This window comes from Diachasmimorpha longicaudata, chromosome 3 (assembly GCF_034640455.1).
Source record: "Diachasmimorpha longicaudata isolate KC_UGA_2023 chromosome 3, iyDiaLong2, whole genome shotgun sequence".
Lineage (NCBI taxonomy): Eukaryota > Metazoa > Arthropoda > Insecta > Hymenoptera > Braconidae > Diachasmimorpha > Diachasmimorpha longicaudata.
In genome coordinates this window covers 10521175-10535895 of record NC_087227.1, presented here as the reverse complement: position 1 = coordinate 10535895, position 14721 = coordinate 10521175, and the positions used below count along the sequence as shown (strand labels likewise).

Below are 14721 nucleotides of genomic sequence, written 5' to 3'. Positions count from 1 at the left end.
ATGACAATTGTTGTGCTTTCATTTTACGTTCTGTTACATGAGCCCCAGAGTGTCAGTCACATCCGATCACCCAGGCCGGACGTCTTATTTTTATTCCGAGAAGAGATTATTCAAATGCCTATAAGCGAGTCCGAATGTACCACTCAAATGTGAATGATAAAAAAAATCAACTCGTGGAATTAGGTTCCTTGTTTTACCCAATTCTCCGTCAATTATATTGATTGTAAAAAGGAAGATCTCATATAAATTAAGCTAGTGATTGCACACGATTTTGGGAAGTGGGGAGTGTCGTCAGCAAGAACGCAAGAACAAGTTATTTATAAATTCACGATGGCTCTTGGTTGTGCCTACCATCGGTATGTGACGCTGAGTTTTTTCATTGCACTTGGGGTAAGTCACCCCGATGTACTTCACCACCGGGGTGTAAACATGTTATCAATTTTTGGGATGACTTTTACTCTTCAACGTGTAATATTATACGAAGAGACGGTAGCATGGCTTTAAACCACAAACTTCAGTGACTATTTATTATTAGGAAAATAATCTTCGAGGTAATGTGAAGTTGACATGCACTGACAATACTGGAGATAAGACAGAGGCCCAATACGAAATAGGGGCCGGGGGGCTTTGGGGCATCGACCTCTGGAGCCTTGAAAAATGAATAACCTCACGATTTCAGTATATTGTGTAATTAATACACAAAACACTTTCACATTTTAGATTATTATAATTCAACGTGCATGAAAATAGTTCAACTGCTTGAAGGTACTCGATCTGTATTTATTTATTGTTTAGATATCCGGACTCGTGGTGTGTGCAGCGGGGAGTGTCTTCGCTTATCAATTCCGACACTACGGATATCAAACTATTGATATTGAAAATCTGACAGTAGCACCAGCGCTTTTAATTACCTTAGGATTACTCACCTGCCCCTTGGCTCTTTACTTTTGGTGGTTCTTCGATCATAAATACAATCGTTCACAACTTGCCTGGGTAATCTTCTTATCTCATTTGTGCTCTTTCTGAATGAATGCCTGACACTAGCGAGCAATGTTATAAATAAAAATTCAACTTCATCGATTCATTGACGAACAATTGTAACAAGAATATAACTTCAAGTCAAACAAATACAAAATTTTCATTGTAAGATCGTTTTCCTAAAATTATTTTGCAGTTCATCACTTTATTAATAATTTTAACGGCCTTGGAGTCCCTCACTGCCATCCTAGCTATTCAAAAACACAAAGAGTTGGTGACGACGTTGACAGTGAGCATGGAAGACTCCCTGAAGTCCTCCCTCCATGTTCCATCACCAGATTGGGCATTTAATCATACGGAAATAAAGGTAACAATTGAATTATCGTGCCGATGACTCGTCGCAAAAGTAGAATTATCGCACATCTAAAAATAAATCGTGAATCACTCATTATCTCGGATGCTCTACATGTATTTCCCCGCGGACATGTCATAGTTTATTTTTTTTTGCATTTCTATGATTTTAGATGAATTGTTGCTCCTCCCATGAAACAGCAGAAGGGAATTTCACTCCCTGGATCTGCTGTGATTTTCAGAGACATGAACATGCAATGAGAAGCAGCTGCCAGGAGGTTTATGGTACCAAGTGCAGAAACTTGACAATCAATCGATACCAATCGATTCTATTTCATGTTTTTCTACTGGCGTTATCTTCTGTAACCTTCCAGGTAATAAAATTGTACGAGAGAATAATAAAGGTACCTTGATCCAATTCAATGTATTGATTGAGTTTGTTTCTCTCGAGGTGTCCGAGGCTTTGAGAAGTTCTATCGTAAAAAATAATGATTCTTTCTAGAGTACTACCAATTACAAATTTACTTTTTCTTTTGTCCTCAGATTTCGGTGATTTTGGAACTCCTCTGGTACGTGAGGAAAAAGAAGAAACAGATGGCACAAGGTCACTTGAAACATTCAATACACTTCCAGAGATGAACGGTTCAATGTTGTATTTATTATCGTAACAATTGTTAACGCATGATTCATTGTATTCTATGTCTGATCTCTCAATGACGTTACAGGAAAATTCCTTGAAAATATTTTTACGTCACGAACTGAATGACACAATTCATTACTCATGAAATTAAACTGAATAAAAAAATGGCAGTATTTTTTCTTGATGAGGTATGACGAATAGTCCGTTGACTTCATCTCTTATTTTACTGTTTCTTATACGAAATAATAAAATTGGTAATCATAGCTTCTTTCAATCTTCAGTATAATAAATCTACGGTTTTTGGTCACGTTTTATGCACAAAATACTCAATGAATTTCAATCGCATTTTTCTCTTGAATCAATTTATAGAAAATTCTGAAACTGTGTGGGAAGGGTTTCTGGACAAAAAACATAGTGGACTTGTGTAATCCTCTGATTGTAACGATTCATCAGAATATTGATTGCTATAGCAATGTCTTAACGTTCGAAATGACCATTATTTATGACCCGCGTGAATAAAACATTATTATAATCCCCACAATCGTCTGAGGACAGCATTTTCCCTCGGAAAATTGATTTTTCATTAGAAGTGAAAAATGGGTCGATGGTTTCAACAAACCCCGAAGTATCTGCTTTCTGTTTGTACAAGATAAACCGAAGGCAAGAGTCACACCCGCTAGGTTGTGGTGGGGTTTTACCTGGACTTTCCTAAAGGACTTCAAGATCTCACCAGTACAATTCGCACCGTTAGGAGTGCCACATCGTGTGCCCGGAAGAATCGCGCTACCATACAATCTTATTATTTATTCCTTTAATTTAAGTTCTCTATCGTGAATAAATAAGTTAATCAATCATGGATTGTGGATCTAGTTGCATCAAATACATTCTATTCATCTTTAACTTTATTTTTGTGGTAAGTGATGTCAACATTTTAAAAACATGCAATTCCGACCCAATTAATGAACAATTTTAAAACTTAAGCATTAACAGGAATTGTTCAGTTTTCCTTCGGAATTTCCGCTGATGATAATAAAATATTTTATTGTTATCTATAACTGTTGTGAAATATTGGGGTACAATGTTCTATTATTTTCCATCGATTATTTATTTTAAAAATGCGTAAGAGTTGAATTATCTGATGGCGTCATAGCCGTTGGTGGCTGGGCTTGTTGCTCCTCTCGTATACCTAAGACCGGTGTACATACATCTCTCTCAGTCTTTCTTATCGGTGGGACAAGGAAGGGGTAAGAAATCCCCTGTATAAAGAAATACATTGTCTCGGTCTCAAACATGTTCTTACGTCATGAATGCCCTGAGTTGGGCACTTTTCGAATGAATATAATCGTAAAAAACACACTGAGTTCGCACGAGAGAGAAAAAAATATATACGAACCGGAAAGAGAACGAAAGCAATAATAATGCTGCATTTGAAAATCGTAAAACGTGAAAGAACTTCTTTCATCCCTGGGACGCCCAGAAATTTCAAATCATTATTTTGTTGCGCGGGTATAAACATGAAGGGAATTTCCGAGATGAAAGTATAACATCAATTCTCAGCGATAGTTAATGTGAATGAACACATTGTTATTTTTCCATTAAAAAAAATTAGTTAATGTAAACCGTTGTAACCAGAAAATTAGTATTTTCAAGATATGTACGTGGGTTATTATTCGAAGCTCTCAAAGAATTATTCATCGATGTGAAGAATTGATGGAAAAAAATACTTATCGATTGATTAAAATGAAGAATTCAAGGAAATTAGATAACATCATTTTTAATCATTGATTTCGTGATATGCGCTGAGTGACTAAATCACGGAAATAATTTTTTTCTGAACCCGAGTGAATAACACAGGAAAGACTAAATTTTTTACATTCAAAGATAAATAAGAAAAATAATGATTGTAGGGTCTTTATGATGAAGTCATTAATCAGATGGTTTGAAGACTATTTGAAGAAATCCTAACCTCCCTGTCGCTGTGTAATCAAAATTATTGAAACTCCTGGAAAAGTGAAAAGTTATTTTCTGCTTCCAAAACTATAAATTAATAGCTATTTTCCTGAATGATATCATTGATAGTAATAATGGAGAACCAAATTGAAGACAAACAGGTCAAGGAAAAAACGAACTAGGGCAAAATGACAAAAAATGGGGGGAGAGGGAAGTGCAGTGGAAAATTTATGAGGAAAATGTCAGGAAGAGAACGATGGGAAGGGGTTTATATTTTCCTTGTGAAAAACATGAATAATTTATTGAAAAATTTGGATACTTGCACCGAAAAATCTCGCGGAAATGAGAGATCTCCCCCGATGCACATAAACCTAGTGACTTTTCCATCCCACCACGAGAATAACCGATGCACTCACCAATACAATTGACTTCAAGGCCAAAGTGCGTGCACACAAAACGTTGTAATATACCACACACATGCACGCACACTGGGAGTCTAGCCAAGAAGGAGTAGTGAAATAAATCGTTGGATAGAACGATGACGCAATGTCCTACCAACGAAGAAATGGTGGGGGACGGATGGCCAGGTCGAAAAAAGATGCTGTTGAGTGCTTGCGTCAGTGTTAAAACCGGCTTCAAACTGCTTACAACCATCAAACCCCTCGACAATTGTCGATAGTCACAAAGAGATTAGCGAGTCTTAAACAATCAACTGATACAAACAAGTTCGAAATATCATTTTCGAAAATGTCGTGTGCCATTGGCTGTGTGAGGATAGTCCTCTTCGTCTTCAACTTCGTATTCTGCGTAAGTTTTTTAACAATTTCCTGGTGAATTGAACGAATTATAACATTTCCTTCTTCATGAACAAGTGACTCATATCAACAGTTTGTTTAACCGTCTTTGCCGCCATTTTTCCGTGCTCCTCTATCGATTTGCGCAGCGGACATCTGGAAGGGAATACCCGACGTCCTTCAAACGGTCTAGGACTCGTGACGCTGTTATAATTGGAACATTTAATTGTTAGGAATTTATTATTTACCTTGGGTTTATTACGCTCGTTCTTACTGTCGGGGTATGACACTCTTTACCGCTTCACTTGGCTATCGCATCAGTGTTTTATCAATTAGGGGAGCTGGAGTATGTAACGATAAAGGTGTAATGTATGACCTTCGGTGTCGGTTTAGTTTATGTTAGCATTGGAAAAAAACAACGCCCACTTGTATTATACAATTTTTTAACAAGTGCATCCTTGGATCCTGAGAATTTTCAAGGATAATTGTTGCTTTGTTAGTTCTACACTCGTGGATCGTCATTGATCTGCGTCGACTCTAGATAGTTTCCAAAATAGATCCTTCACTGGTTTTCTAACACCGAAAGAAAACCATTTGTGGACTTTGGACAATAATTCTTCGAACAATTTGTTGAACTGTAATTGATTAGTAGAAATTCTGGAATACGTTCAAATTCCTTCCTCGACTATTTGTTGACTGCTCGTTTTATTCTCAGGGATTTTAAAAGTCATGAGAGGATATGAATCATATGAATAAATATTTATCAAGTGCGAAAGAGTTTGTGGGTTGAAAAAATGGTACACTGTTGAATTCGCCGCAATGGATTTATCTGCTGACGTATCTGGTGTTAGTTTCACCTTCGGTGAATTTGCAATAGAGCCTCGTGCTTTTTAAAATAGATTATACGTACAATTAGTAAAAGATTCTGGATTATTCTCACATCGGATCGTGATATCTTCTAGAGGAGAGATTCATCGATAATCGAGATACGAATAATCGCAGAGATGTATTAAAATATACGAGTACCTCTCCTCGATAGATAACACTGATTGTATTCCGAGAATTAAAAACTCAAATTGATTTTTTTATAGACCACGGTGGTACAAATTTTTGGATGAAAATTGCAAACAGCTTTCTGACAGGTTTGTTATATTGAAATGGATGTGTGAAATTTAGCAGCCGTTGCCAAACTTCGCACATGTTTTGCTGCGTGAAGAACCTTGAGAGAAATTTTCAACTAATTTTGAAGCTCGAGTGGTAGTTGGTGGATTATTTTCTGTCTTAGAATTTGGTAGCACAGCGTTTAGTATTTGATACTTTGAAAGTCTTTTATGATCATATCATCCATCTCGGCTGCTGTATAATTTTATTTTTTACAATTTACTCTAGAAAAAGGGATATAGGTATTTGTTTATGGTCTACTCCTTTGGAATGGTTGGTATGCGGGTTGCGAAGTAAAGGCGCCAGACGTGTATTCAACAACACAACAATAAACTTCTCGGTTCATATTATTCCTGTCTGCTCTACGAAATGTAATCGATAAAATTTATTATTTCAAGAACTATTTTGGTTCTATTGTTTATTCATTTTTTCGATTTTTTTCAAAACTATGGAGCCGACATTTTCACTTTGATACTAGCTCCACCCTCAACTCAATTATTGGATGATTGATGGGCTTTTAATGGACTGTCGCTACGCAAATGAAAATCTTTTCGTTCGTTAAATTTTTTTTATTCATCAGGACATTTCCTTCAAAGTTAATGCTTTTGAGGAAAAATAAGTGGAAAATTCCTTTTGTATTGCATACAATGTACTTATTTTCTATTGACTCTAATCTAATCAATGACAATTAAATTATAAGACTAGACTTTTCCCCTACTGCCAGGGAAATGTTAATATTATTGGAGTAAAACTCTAATATACAAAATATTTCTACTGAAAGGGTCTCTTTATTAAATTCTTCGCATATTGCTCATCAACAGGCAGTGCCTGTGTGTGTAGAAAATTTGTACGTGTTTCTTACACATGCCGACTCGCGTTATCATTTTACGATTGTAAAAACGGTCTGATGTATTTCACCAGCGGAAACTTTTATTTCACACGAACAACGTGAGGCGGTGAACAAGTTCTTTCCTGGTGGGTCTCATTTCAACCAGTCCTTGAGAATCTTTAATGTGGGGAAGATAAATCTTACATCGATCAACCGCGAACAGTTTACTTTCTTGAATTGAAAAAAAAAATGCAAAAGGATTTATGAGCATTAAAAATTTTTTTCAATTATTAGCGTATTATTACTGAAATTTTCCATACAACATCATTCAAAATTCATCAATGCTGTGTACTAATTATATTCTTTGAGCGACTGCCTGCACACCAAATTCTCCTTTAAAAATAGACTTTCAGCTGCAGCGCAGTGCAATTATTTTTTGCGATACATACGAGGTCACCAATGCATTTGTTTTTCAAGAATAATCAAAAAAATATGCGGTTTCAAGATTAAAATTGATAGCGAAAAAACAGTTGCAGTTTCTGATAACTGTTTGTATTGCACGAGCAATACTAGATAAATTTTGTAGTACCATAAAGAGGGAAAGCAAATGTTGGATTTTTAATATCCAAAAGTTTATTAGCTTTTCCTGGATTTTCCCTGGCTTTTCAAGAGTAATAAAAATTCCTCACATCCCGAGGTTTTTCAGATCCCCGGGACAGCTGGACACTGTGAGAGAAAAATTATTGAGTACGTTTTTATACGTAACATTCATTCCTTTTACCGAGGGCTCATTTTAGCTCGTTATGTGTTTGAATTTCAGACATGTGTAATTTAATCCCCTCATGAAAAAGTCATGACGCGAAAATAGGACAGAAGGGAAGTAGAAAGTAATAAACCGCGAAACTATTACATGCAAGACAAAACTGACGTTTCAACTGTAGACCATCAGTTTCAGCTGATGATTTTTTCATTAGTAATATTGCCTCAGGGTGAAAGCATACATAGACGAATTTAATAGATGAAAACATCTTTCTTGACATTTTCTTTTCGACTCCATGGCTAATAATTTTTAACTAATGATACATTTGTTTGCGGCAATTTTCGTAAATATACATTTCAAGCCATCGCCTCACGAGGATTCCTCGTTGCAAGAGGATGATAACGCAATGTTGCATGATACTGGGGCTTAGAGGATGTTTACAAAAATATATGACAAATAAAAATACTTAAGGTTATCTACAACGTTATGCAGATAGAGCAGTTGTTAGAGGCCAATCAACAACAGAAAAAGTGCGAATTCCGCTCCAACACGACCTTTTGTATCCATAAGTATTCAGAAGAGCAAATGGATAATCGCATTTTTTTAATAAATAAGGAATGGGCACTCGCTTCCTCGAGTTCTTATTTCATTATTTTTATTAATTTTTCTTCAAGTCAGAGAATTTCCAATCGAAACGAATACGACAAATTGAATGGTTACAAAGCCTCCTTTCCAAAATAAAAAAAGAGATTTGTTGAATAGACATCCGACTTTCATACAATACGATCAGTAATTGTATTTGTTTTGTCTCCTATTGTATGAGGATATTCATTCCTATCTTCGGTTCTCATTCAAATGACAGTCTTTGTTTGACAAATGCAAATACAATAATGCAATTCTCCGTTTACGAGATCATTAATGAATTATTAACTGTTAACTAACACCACAGGCATCAGTGACGATTGCAGTGGGCGGTATTCAGGAACTGTGTGTCACTTGTCAATACCAAGGAATTTTTCCAATGTTGGAAATCCCCATCCTCATGGCCTTCCCTAAAGAAAACCAATCGCGATGAAATACAAGCGTTGCAAATAATTTTTTTCGTAATTTATGTCCCCTCAGCCCCGTCGCTGGAGGGAATTTTAGAGTATTTTACTGACGATTGTGTGAGTCACTTAATTATTTTATTATCGTCACATTCAAGTACCAAAGCTTCGGCCGGAAGCGATACTGACATGATAGAAACTGAAGAAAGAAATATTGCATGAGTTTATTGCAGAAAATATTGTTCTCATTCCATTATATTGAAATCTCTAGTTGCAAAAACGTAAATAATTTATGATTATTGGGAAGGAACAAAGGAATCGAATGTGTTTTAGAAATCTCTACGTGACATTCACTACCGAGTAATGTTTATTCGAAAATTAATAGCTAAATGTCTTCTACTCTTTCATGGATTTGTGGTCTGGTTGAATGAAAAGAATCTACTGCGCACTTCCTCACTCCCGTTGCAAAAATTTTGTGGTAATTTTCCATAGTAGGCTACGTGACTTATCGTGCCTTTTTTCAAACAGCTGATAAAATATTGGATATCCCAGGAAAAACAAAAAAAATCGCTGAAGCGCATCTGGGATGCGAATGAGTGATATGCAGCTGCAAATTTTCATGTGTGTGAAAACAATTTTTCATCTGTCAATTTCATTGGAGTCAAAGTGCTTGCAATGAGCAGATTCATTCACGACAATTGTATATCTCAGACGGAAAAACCTCAAACTATTCCGTACAATTCACTCTCAATATTCATCACGTGGTGAATATTTGTTTCAATTTTTTTCACACTTTCATCTCTGGAATTCTGAAATTTATACAGAACGTTTCAACTACTGGGATGCATAAAGCATTGTAAAACCCGGTTAATGCGTCCTCATTGAGCGCAATTACATTGTTATTCACGTGAGGCTACAATGATACCGATGTCAGTTGCATTATTGCGTAACAATTCTCTATCCGCAGACGTAAATAAATTCACGAGGAAGAGAGAGAGAGGGAGGGAGCGGCAATGAGAGACCAGCTCGAATGAATAACTTGAACGACAACGAACATTGTCTTTTGAATTATTTAAACCTTCCATTTGCATTTGCCAATATTCACTAATTGTATTTTCTTTCAGCTATGTGGCCTGGCGTTACTGATACCTGGTATCCTAGTGGAAACCAATCTCGGTGCGATCAGTAAGGAGACGAGTGAATCGATCGGAGCGATCGAAGGGACTGCAATTGCGCTGATTGTCATTGGCAGTATTATATTCGTCATCGCATTCTTCGGATGCTGTGGTGCAATCAGGGAGAGCCACTGCATGACTGTTACTGTGAGTCGATTGATTGATTGATTTTATTTAGTGATTAAGTAAGAAGGTTCCAAGTATTTTGGATATTTTTCGCTATTTTTTTAATTGACTCGAGCCCCGTTCGATCTCGGATTTCAAGAGAATTGAGGATAATTTCATTATTTAAAAATCATTTCGGTAGTTTTTCATCGGAATCTAAAATAATTTTTCCAGGCAATTAGATAAGGAAGTAGATTATAACGAATGAATCACCGTCCTTAATTTTCTGGTTATTTCAGTATGCTGTTCTACTCCTAACGATTTTGGTGATTCAAGTGGGCATTGCCATTTGGGCCTTCGTTGCACTCAAACATGTTGAGCCCAGTACAGTTGAGGAGATATTGCAGACACCAGTCAAAGAATATTGGCGCAAAGAAAGTGCACGTTCTGAAGTCGATTTGATTCAGGAAACCGTGAGTAACTTATCTTCTGTCTTGGTACCTCTCGGTATCAAAGCTTATGCGGAATAAGTTTCTTTTGAATAAAATCACCTATTTCTTTTTATTATGCAAGACGCACAATGATGGAGGCTTCGTCGATTAATTAATAATTTATATGTCTACTCTACAGCTTCACTGTTGCGGAGCTAAAAGTGCAGACGATTGGTCGATGCAACCATTGAACGGAACAATCCCATGGTCGTGTTGCAAAGTTGAAAAGGATAACAAACGCCAATTTTGCAATGCCCGGGAAGCTTACCCACATGGTTGTGGCGAGAAACTCAGTCAGCTTTTGAAGATGATTGGAAAAGGACTGGGTGGAATTGCACTTGGAATTGCTGGAGTGGAGGTAAATATTACTTTCCTTCTTATGATGAGCAGAAGTCAGATCGAAAGAAGAATTCCGTTTGACGGGATAAGGTCCAAGGATATTTTTCAATTTTGATTATTACCTTGTAATTGTATTCTTGTTTCTCTTTTTCAGCTCGTCGGTATTATCTTCGCTCTCTGTCTAGCCAACTCCATACGAAACGAGGACCGTCGTAATTACAGAGTGTAAAATGCTGACACTGTAAAATCCCAAGTTCAAAATTAAGAGAAAAAACTACTGAATAATGCAAAAAAAATTGGTTCCTCCAAAGCTTTACATTTTCATTCATAATTTTTCACTAAACTTCAAACGTATTTTGAAATCGTTCTTTGTTTACATAGAATAAACATATTTTTGCATGTGGAAAATAAGTTTATTAAAGTGATGATTAAATTAAGTGAATAATTTAAGAAAACACTTTTTGATATATTGTCATTATTTATTAAGTTCTGTTTTTTCTTATTTGAAAGAAATTTAACTTACATCTAAATTTTGTTTTTTCTATTATTATACCTATTATACATTTCTATATACATTTCTCTCTCATCAATTTATCTTTTTTCGAATTACACATTTAATTTAATAATTAGTAGTACCTTCCAATTGCACTCGATATTAAGTTGAAAAGTGCCATTTTTTTACAATAGAAAAAAAAAAGGAAAGCAAATCGTGAAAATGGAAATGAAATAAAAGAAAAATACATTTGTTGAAGCCTAAGAATAAATTAAACGTAGTTCGTTTTATTATTATTTTTTATTCATATCAGTCGTCACTAGGAGAAACTATCTACAGGAATGATAACGAGAAATTTTACAATTTGAATATTTTCAAATTGAATTACTTCACTGCAATAAATGAAAAATAAAGTTGAATTGAATTAAAATCGTTGTTTTCTCATGTCATTTTGAATTTTAATGTGTAAAATATCTCGTTGGCGTATTAACGTTATCACTATTATTACCTAGTGACCTCGAAAAAATCTGTTAAAAAATGATTTCAACTCTCGAGTTTATATTTTAATAAATAAATTTGTTTTCTCACAGTTCTTCAGACTTGAAAAGTCACCTACACAGATCATCCCTCCATTACCAAAAAAAAAATTCTACAATTCTCTAAAAATCGAGAACAAATCTTTCTTAATCATTATCCTAAGAAATTCGAAATTCATTGACAGGTAATTTCACTTTCCGTATGATTCCTCAGAAAGAACTTCAAGAGCTGGAACGTACCTCAATTAAAAACGGCGGAAATTTCCGATGAAAATCTCTGACTTGTAATCGATTTCTCTTCAGTATTTCCTGTGCTCCGACTGAAATTTGTCTCGTCCGTCGCACTTAAAATTTTCTTTTTCGGATTTATAAAATTTCCAAACATCTATCGATCGTCAGTTCACGTATAGAGCCGGAAATTTCTCTCACTGTTCAGCCTACATTGAAAGAAAACTGACATGTTCGTACACGAGTGAATTATTATAATAAATTTCATACATGGATATTTGAATATTCTTTAAATTCTTTTAATAGAAGAACTCGAATATTTATAGCCATTGGCATTGAACGGTTTCACCGTTTCATTACTAAATATTTTCCAATAAGAACTCGCGAAATGAATTAAATTATATAGTCGTTATTTAAAGACATTTTAAATGCCTTCAAGTTTTTTCCTTGCAAATTATCATTTCAATAATTATTTTAGAATCTCACTAACTTTTCAAAAACAGCCGTATCCGAATATGTACTTTTTCTCTCAGTGTATCAATGCTCAATCGCCCTCTCGTCTCCCAGCAATAGTGAATTCCTCAAATCCCTCCGTAATTGTAAAGAACAATTCTTAAATCCTACACTTTGTATATTTCCATCTCTCTAAGCTCAATTTCACAATGGTGAGACCTTCATAAATTCCGTAGTAGGTAGTAAGTCATCAAGCTCACCAGATGACGACGAATTAGCTGTGATATCATCGAGAAAATCAAAGGAGGCAACAGCCTCTCTCTCCTTGTCACCATAACGTACGTAAAAATCATCACCTCGTCCGATAATTGAGGGTCTGGTTGAGCCCCATGACGATGTCAAACGTAGAACCCGATGGGCTTGGACTGCCGATGCTGAGAAATACCAATTTCAATTTTTTTTTTGCTCTTTTCTTTTCCTTCAATTTTCGTTTTTCCTTTCATTCCAAATATCCAAAAAACCGTTCAATTTTTCCTCTCATTCCTCTATCCTTCTAGCGTTTTTTTTGGCACAGTAGTTCGGCTTAGAAATTTTTTCCTCGATTGTTTTCTGATCGTTTATCGGTTTTTTTCGGCTATTCTGTCGTTTCGTTCCGGTTTTTTGTGTTTGTCTATTTTTTTATAGAAATTGGTCATCACTAAGCCGAACTACATAGCTCTTCTCGTGACAATCAAAGCACACCGCGTAGGCGCTACCATCTGAACAGAAAATAATGAAAATATGTAGGTATGGGTGAGTACAAAAAGAATTATGAAAGTTTGAGAGTTTCTAAGGGGTGGAGAAGATAAGCCCAAACTTCTTTAACTTGACCGTGAAAGATTTTTCAATAGAAAAAAGATGAGAGATTTGTGATGCAGATTAGTTTGAGAACGATTTCTAAATAGGAAAGGAATCCTTTGGACTTATCTACCTTCACCCCTTAAGTTTAGAATTGGAAAATTCTTGTGCAATTTATGAAGCATTCTTGTCCATGCTTTATTTAATTTTTTTTATGTTAAAGATCTTTCATTCAAAAATTATCAATAATTTTTTTTCCAAGGTAATGGAATTTTGAAAGGTTCGATATCAGCACAAGAATTTTCGATATTAATGACAGATCAAAGAAATGTTATCGTAACAATGAATTCTCCAGTTAACTTTGATGATAGTGAGTTAGACACAAAGCAAATAGTGGCAGGAAGCCGCAAAGTGAGTTTGATACAAATTGTTAAATACAAATTCCGAAATCATTGAGAAATAACCATATTTCTCTCATTTTCTATTTCAATTGAAAATGTTTCAAACCTTTCTTCTGTCGTCGATAACGATGGAGCCGATGTAGATGACGATAATCTGAGGGCTCATCTCCAGAGTCACTCCCAGCTGATCCACTACTGGATGTTGCTGATGAGCTTTCTGAACTCGCCAACATGACATCGAGAAGATTTGCTCTTGCCTGAAGTGAATATTAAAAAAATATGGAAAATAAAACAAAAATACGTAGGAAGGCAGATTAAACTGTTATTATTACTGTTCTTCAAAATGTTAAAAATAAAATTACCTTTGGATCAGTGAAATCAATATCGCGTTCGACATGCACCCATCCAGTGGGGCAACAACATGCGAGATCCAATTTATCGATGGAAACATTTTGTTCTTGTGATTGATTTTGATTTTCCTCGCCTTTTCTTATCATCCGGTTGAGTTCATTGATCACATCTTTTGATGTTGCTCTTTCGTGGAAGCTGATGGACCTGTCCTGACCTTCGATGAGGAGAGGAGCTCGTGCTGGACTCACCTGGAGTACGGAAAATATGGAATTCATAGAGAATATGATCCAAACTTAAAACTGAATCTACAGAAGTCCTTAAGCCCAATTTAGTTTATTTATATTTTGTTCCGTGGTACTTACGACTGTACTGGGTGTGGAGGACGTTGCCCCCTCCTCATCCTCTTCAGGAACAGCTCCCAGCTCTCCCAATCCACTGCATGCTACCATTCTGTCATCCGGTAGCGATGAAATTCCCTGAATTCTTTCGAATTGTTCACCTGATGGTCCAGAAGACACTGCAGCCGCCTCTGGAAGTCTCTCAGTTGCTTCAGCCGATGGTTTCGGGTCTCCTGATGCCTCCTGGTCTACCACTACTCCATTATCTTCTTTGTACTCATAATCAGCAACTAAAATATTCAATTTCGTAAATTATCCAAATTTTGTTCCACTGAAATTGAAAGTAATAGAGTTCTACTGTGCTAACTGAAGCCGAGGAGTACCAATTAATGAAATAAGCTGATGAAGTTCATGAAATATACAGAATAGATAATATCAATTGATGTTTTGGTGACATATATGTCT

At 35.7% G+C, this 14721-nt stretch overlaps 3 protein-coding genes across 8 annotated transcripts in view; 2 read left to right on the top strand and 1 right to left on the bottom strand.

Annotated features, from left to right (window-relative positions):
• Positions 1–53: 53 nt before the first annotated feature.
• On the top strand, positions 54–2573 carry LOC135160721 (uncharacterized). The gene is made up of 5 exons (XM_064117585.1): positions 54–390; positions 796–993; positions 1175–1345; positions 1503–1703; positions 1873–2573. Exons 1-5 carry the CDS (start codon positions 331–333, stop codon positions 1966–1968), a joined length of 726 nt encoding a protein of 241 aa, XP_063973655.1. The 5' UTR covers positions 54–330; the 3' UTR covers positions 1969–2573.
• Positions 2574–2706: 133 nt separating this feature from the next.
• On the top strand, positions 2707–11701 carry LOC135160720 (CD63 antigen-like). Of its 2 annotated transcripts, none has more exons than XM_064117584.1 (5): positions 2707–2882; positions 9634–9831; positions 10089–10262; positions 10420–10638; positions 10774–11701. In XM_064117584.1, the coding sequence occupies exons 1-5, from the start codon at positions 2823–2825 to the stop codon at positions 10846–10848; spliced, it is 726 nt and encodes a 241-aa protein (XP_063973654.1). In that variant the 5' UTR covers positions 2707–2822; the 3' UTR covers positions 10849–11701. The 2 variants fall into 2 exon arrangements, with proteins under 2 accessions (XP_063973654.1, XP_063973653.1); XM_064117583.1 differs by lacking the exon at positions 2707–2882 and adding an exon at positions 4535–4726.
• The window catches only part of LOC135160693 (uncharacterized protein), an 82741-nt gene continuing 79212 nt past the window's right edge, over positions 11193–14721 (bottom strand). For 4 of the 5 annotated variants that reach the window (XM_064117515.1, XM_064117517.1, XM_064117519.1 and 1 more), the window contains 4 exons: positions 14281–14546; positions 13930–14166; positions 13674–13824; positions 11193–12763 (listed from right to left, as the gene is read on the bottom strand). In XM_064117515.1, the coding sequence (XP_063973585.1) occupies positions 12534–12763; positions 13674–13824; positions 13930–14166; positions 14281–14546 (884 nt within the window). In that variant the 3' untranslated portion in view covers positions 11193–12533. Of the gene's footprint in view, positions 13088–13673; positions 13825–13929; positions 14167–14280; positions 14547–14721 lie in introns of all 5 variants that reach the window. The other variant, XM_064117516.1, reaches the window with a different exon arrangement.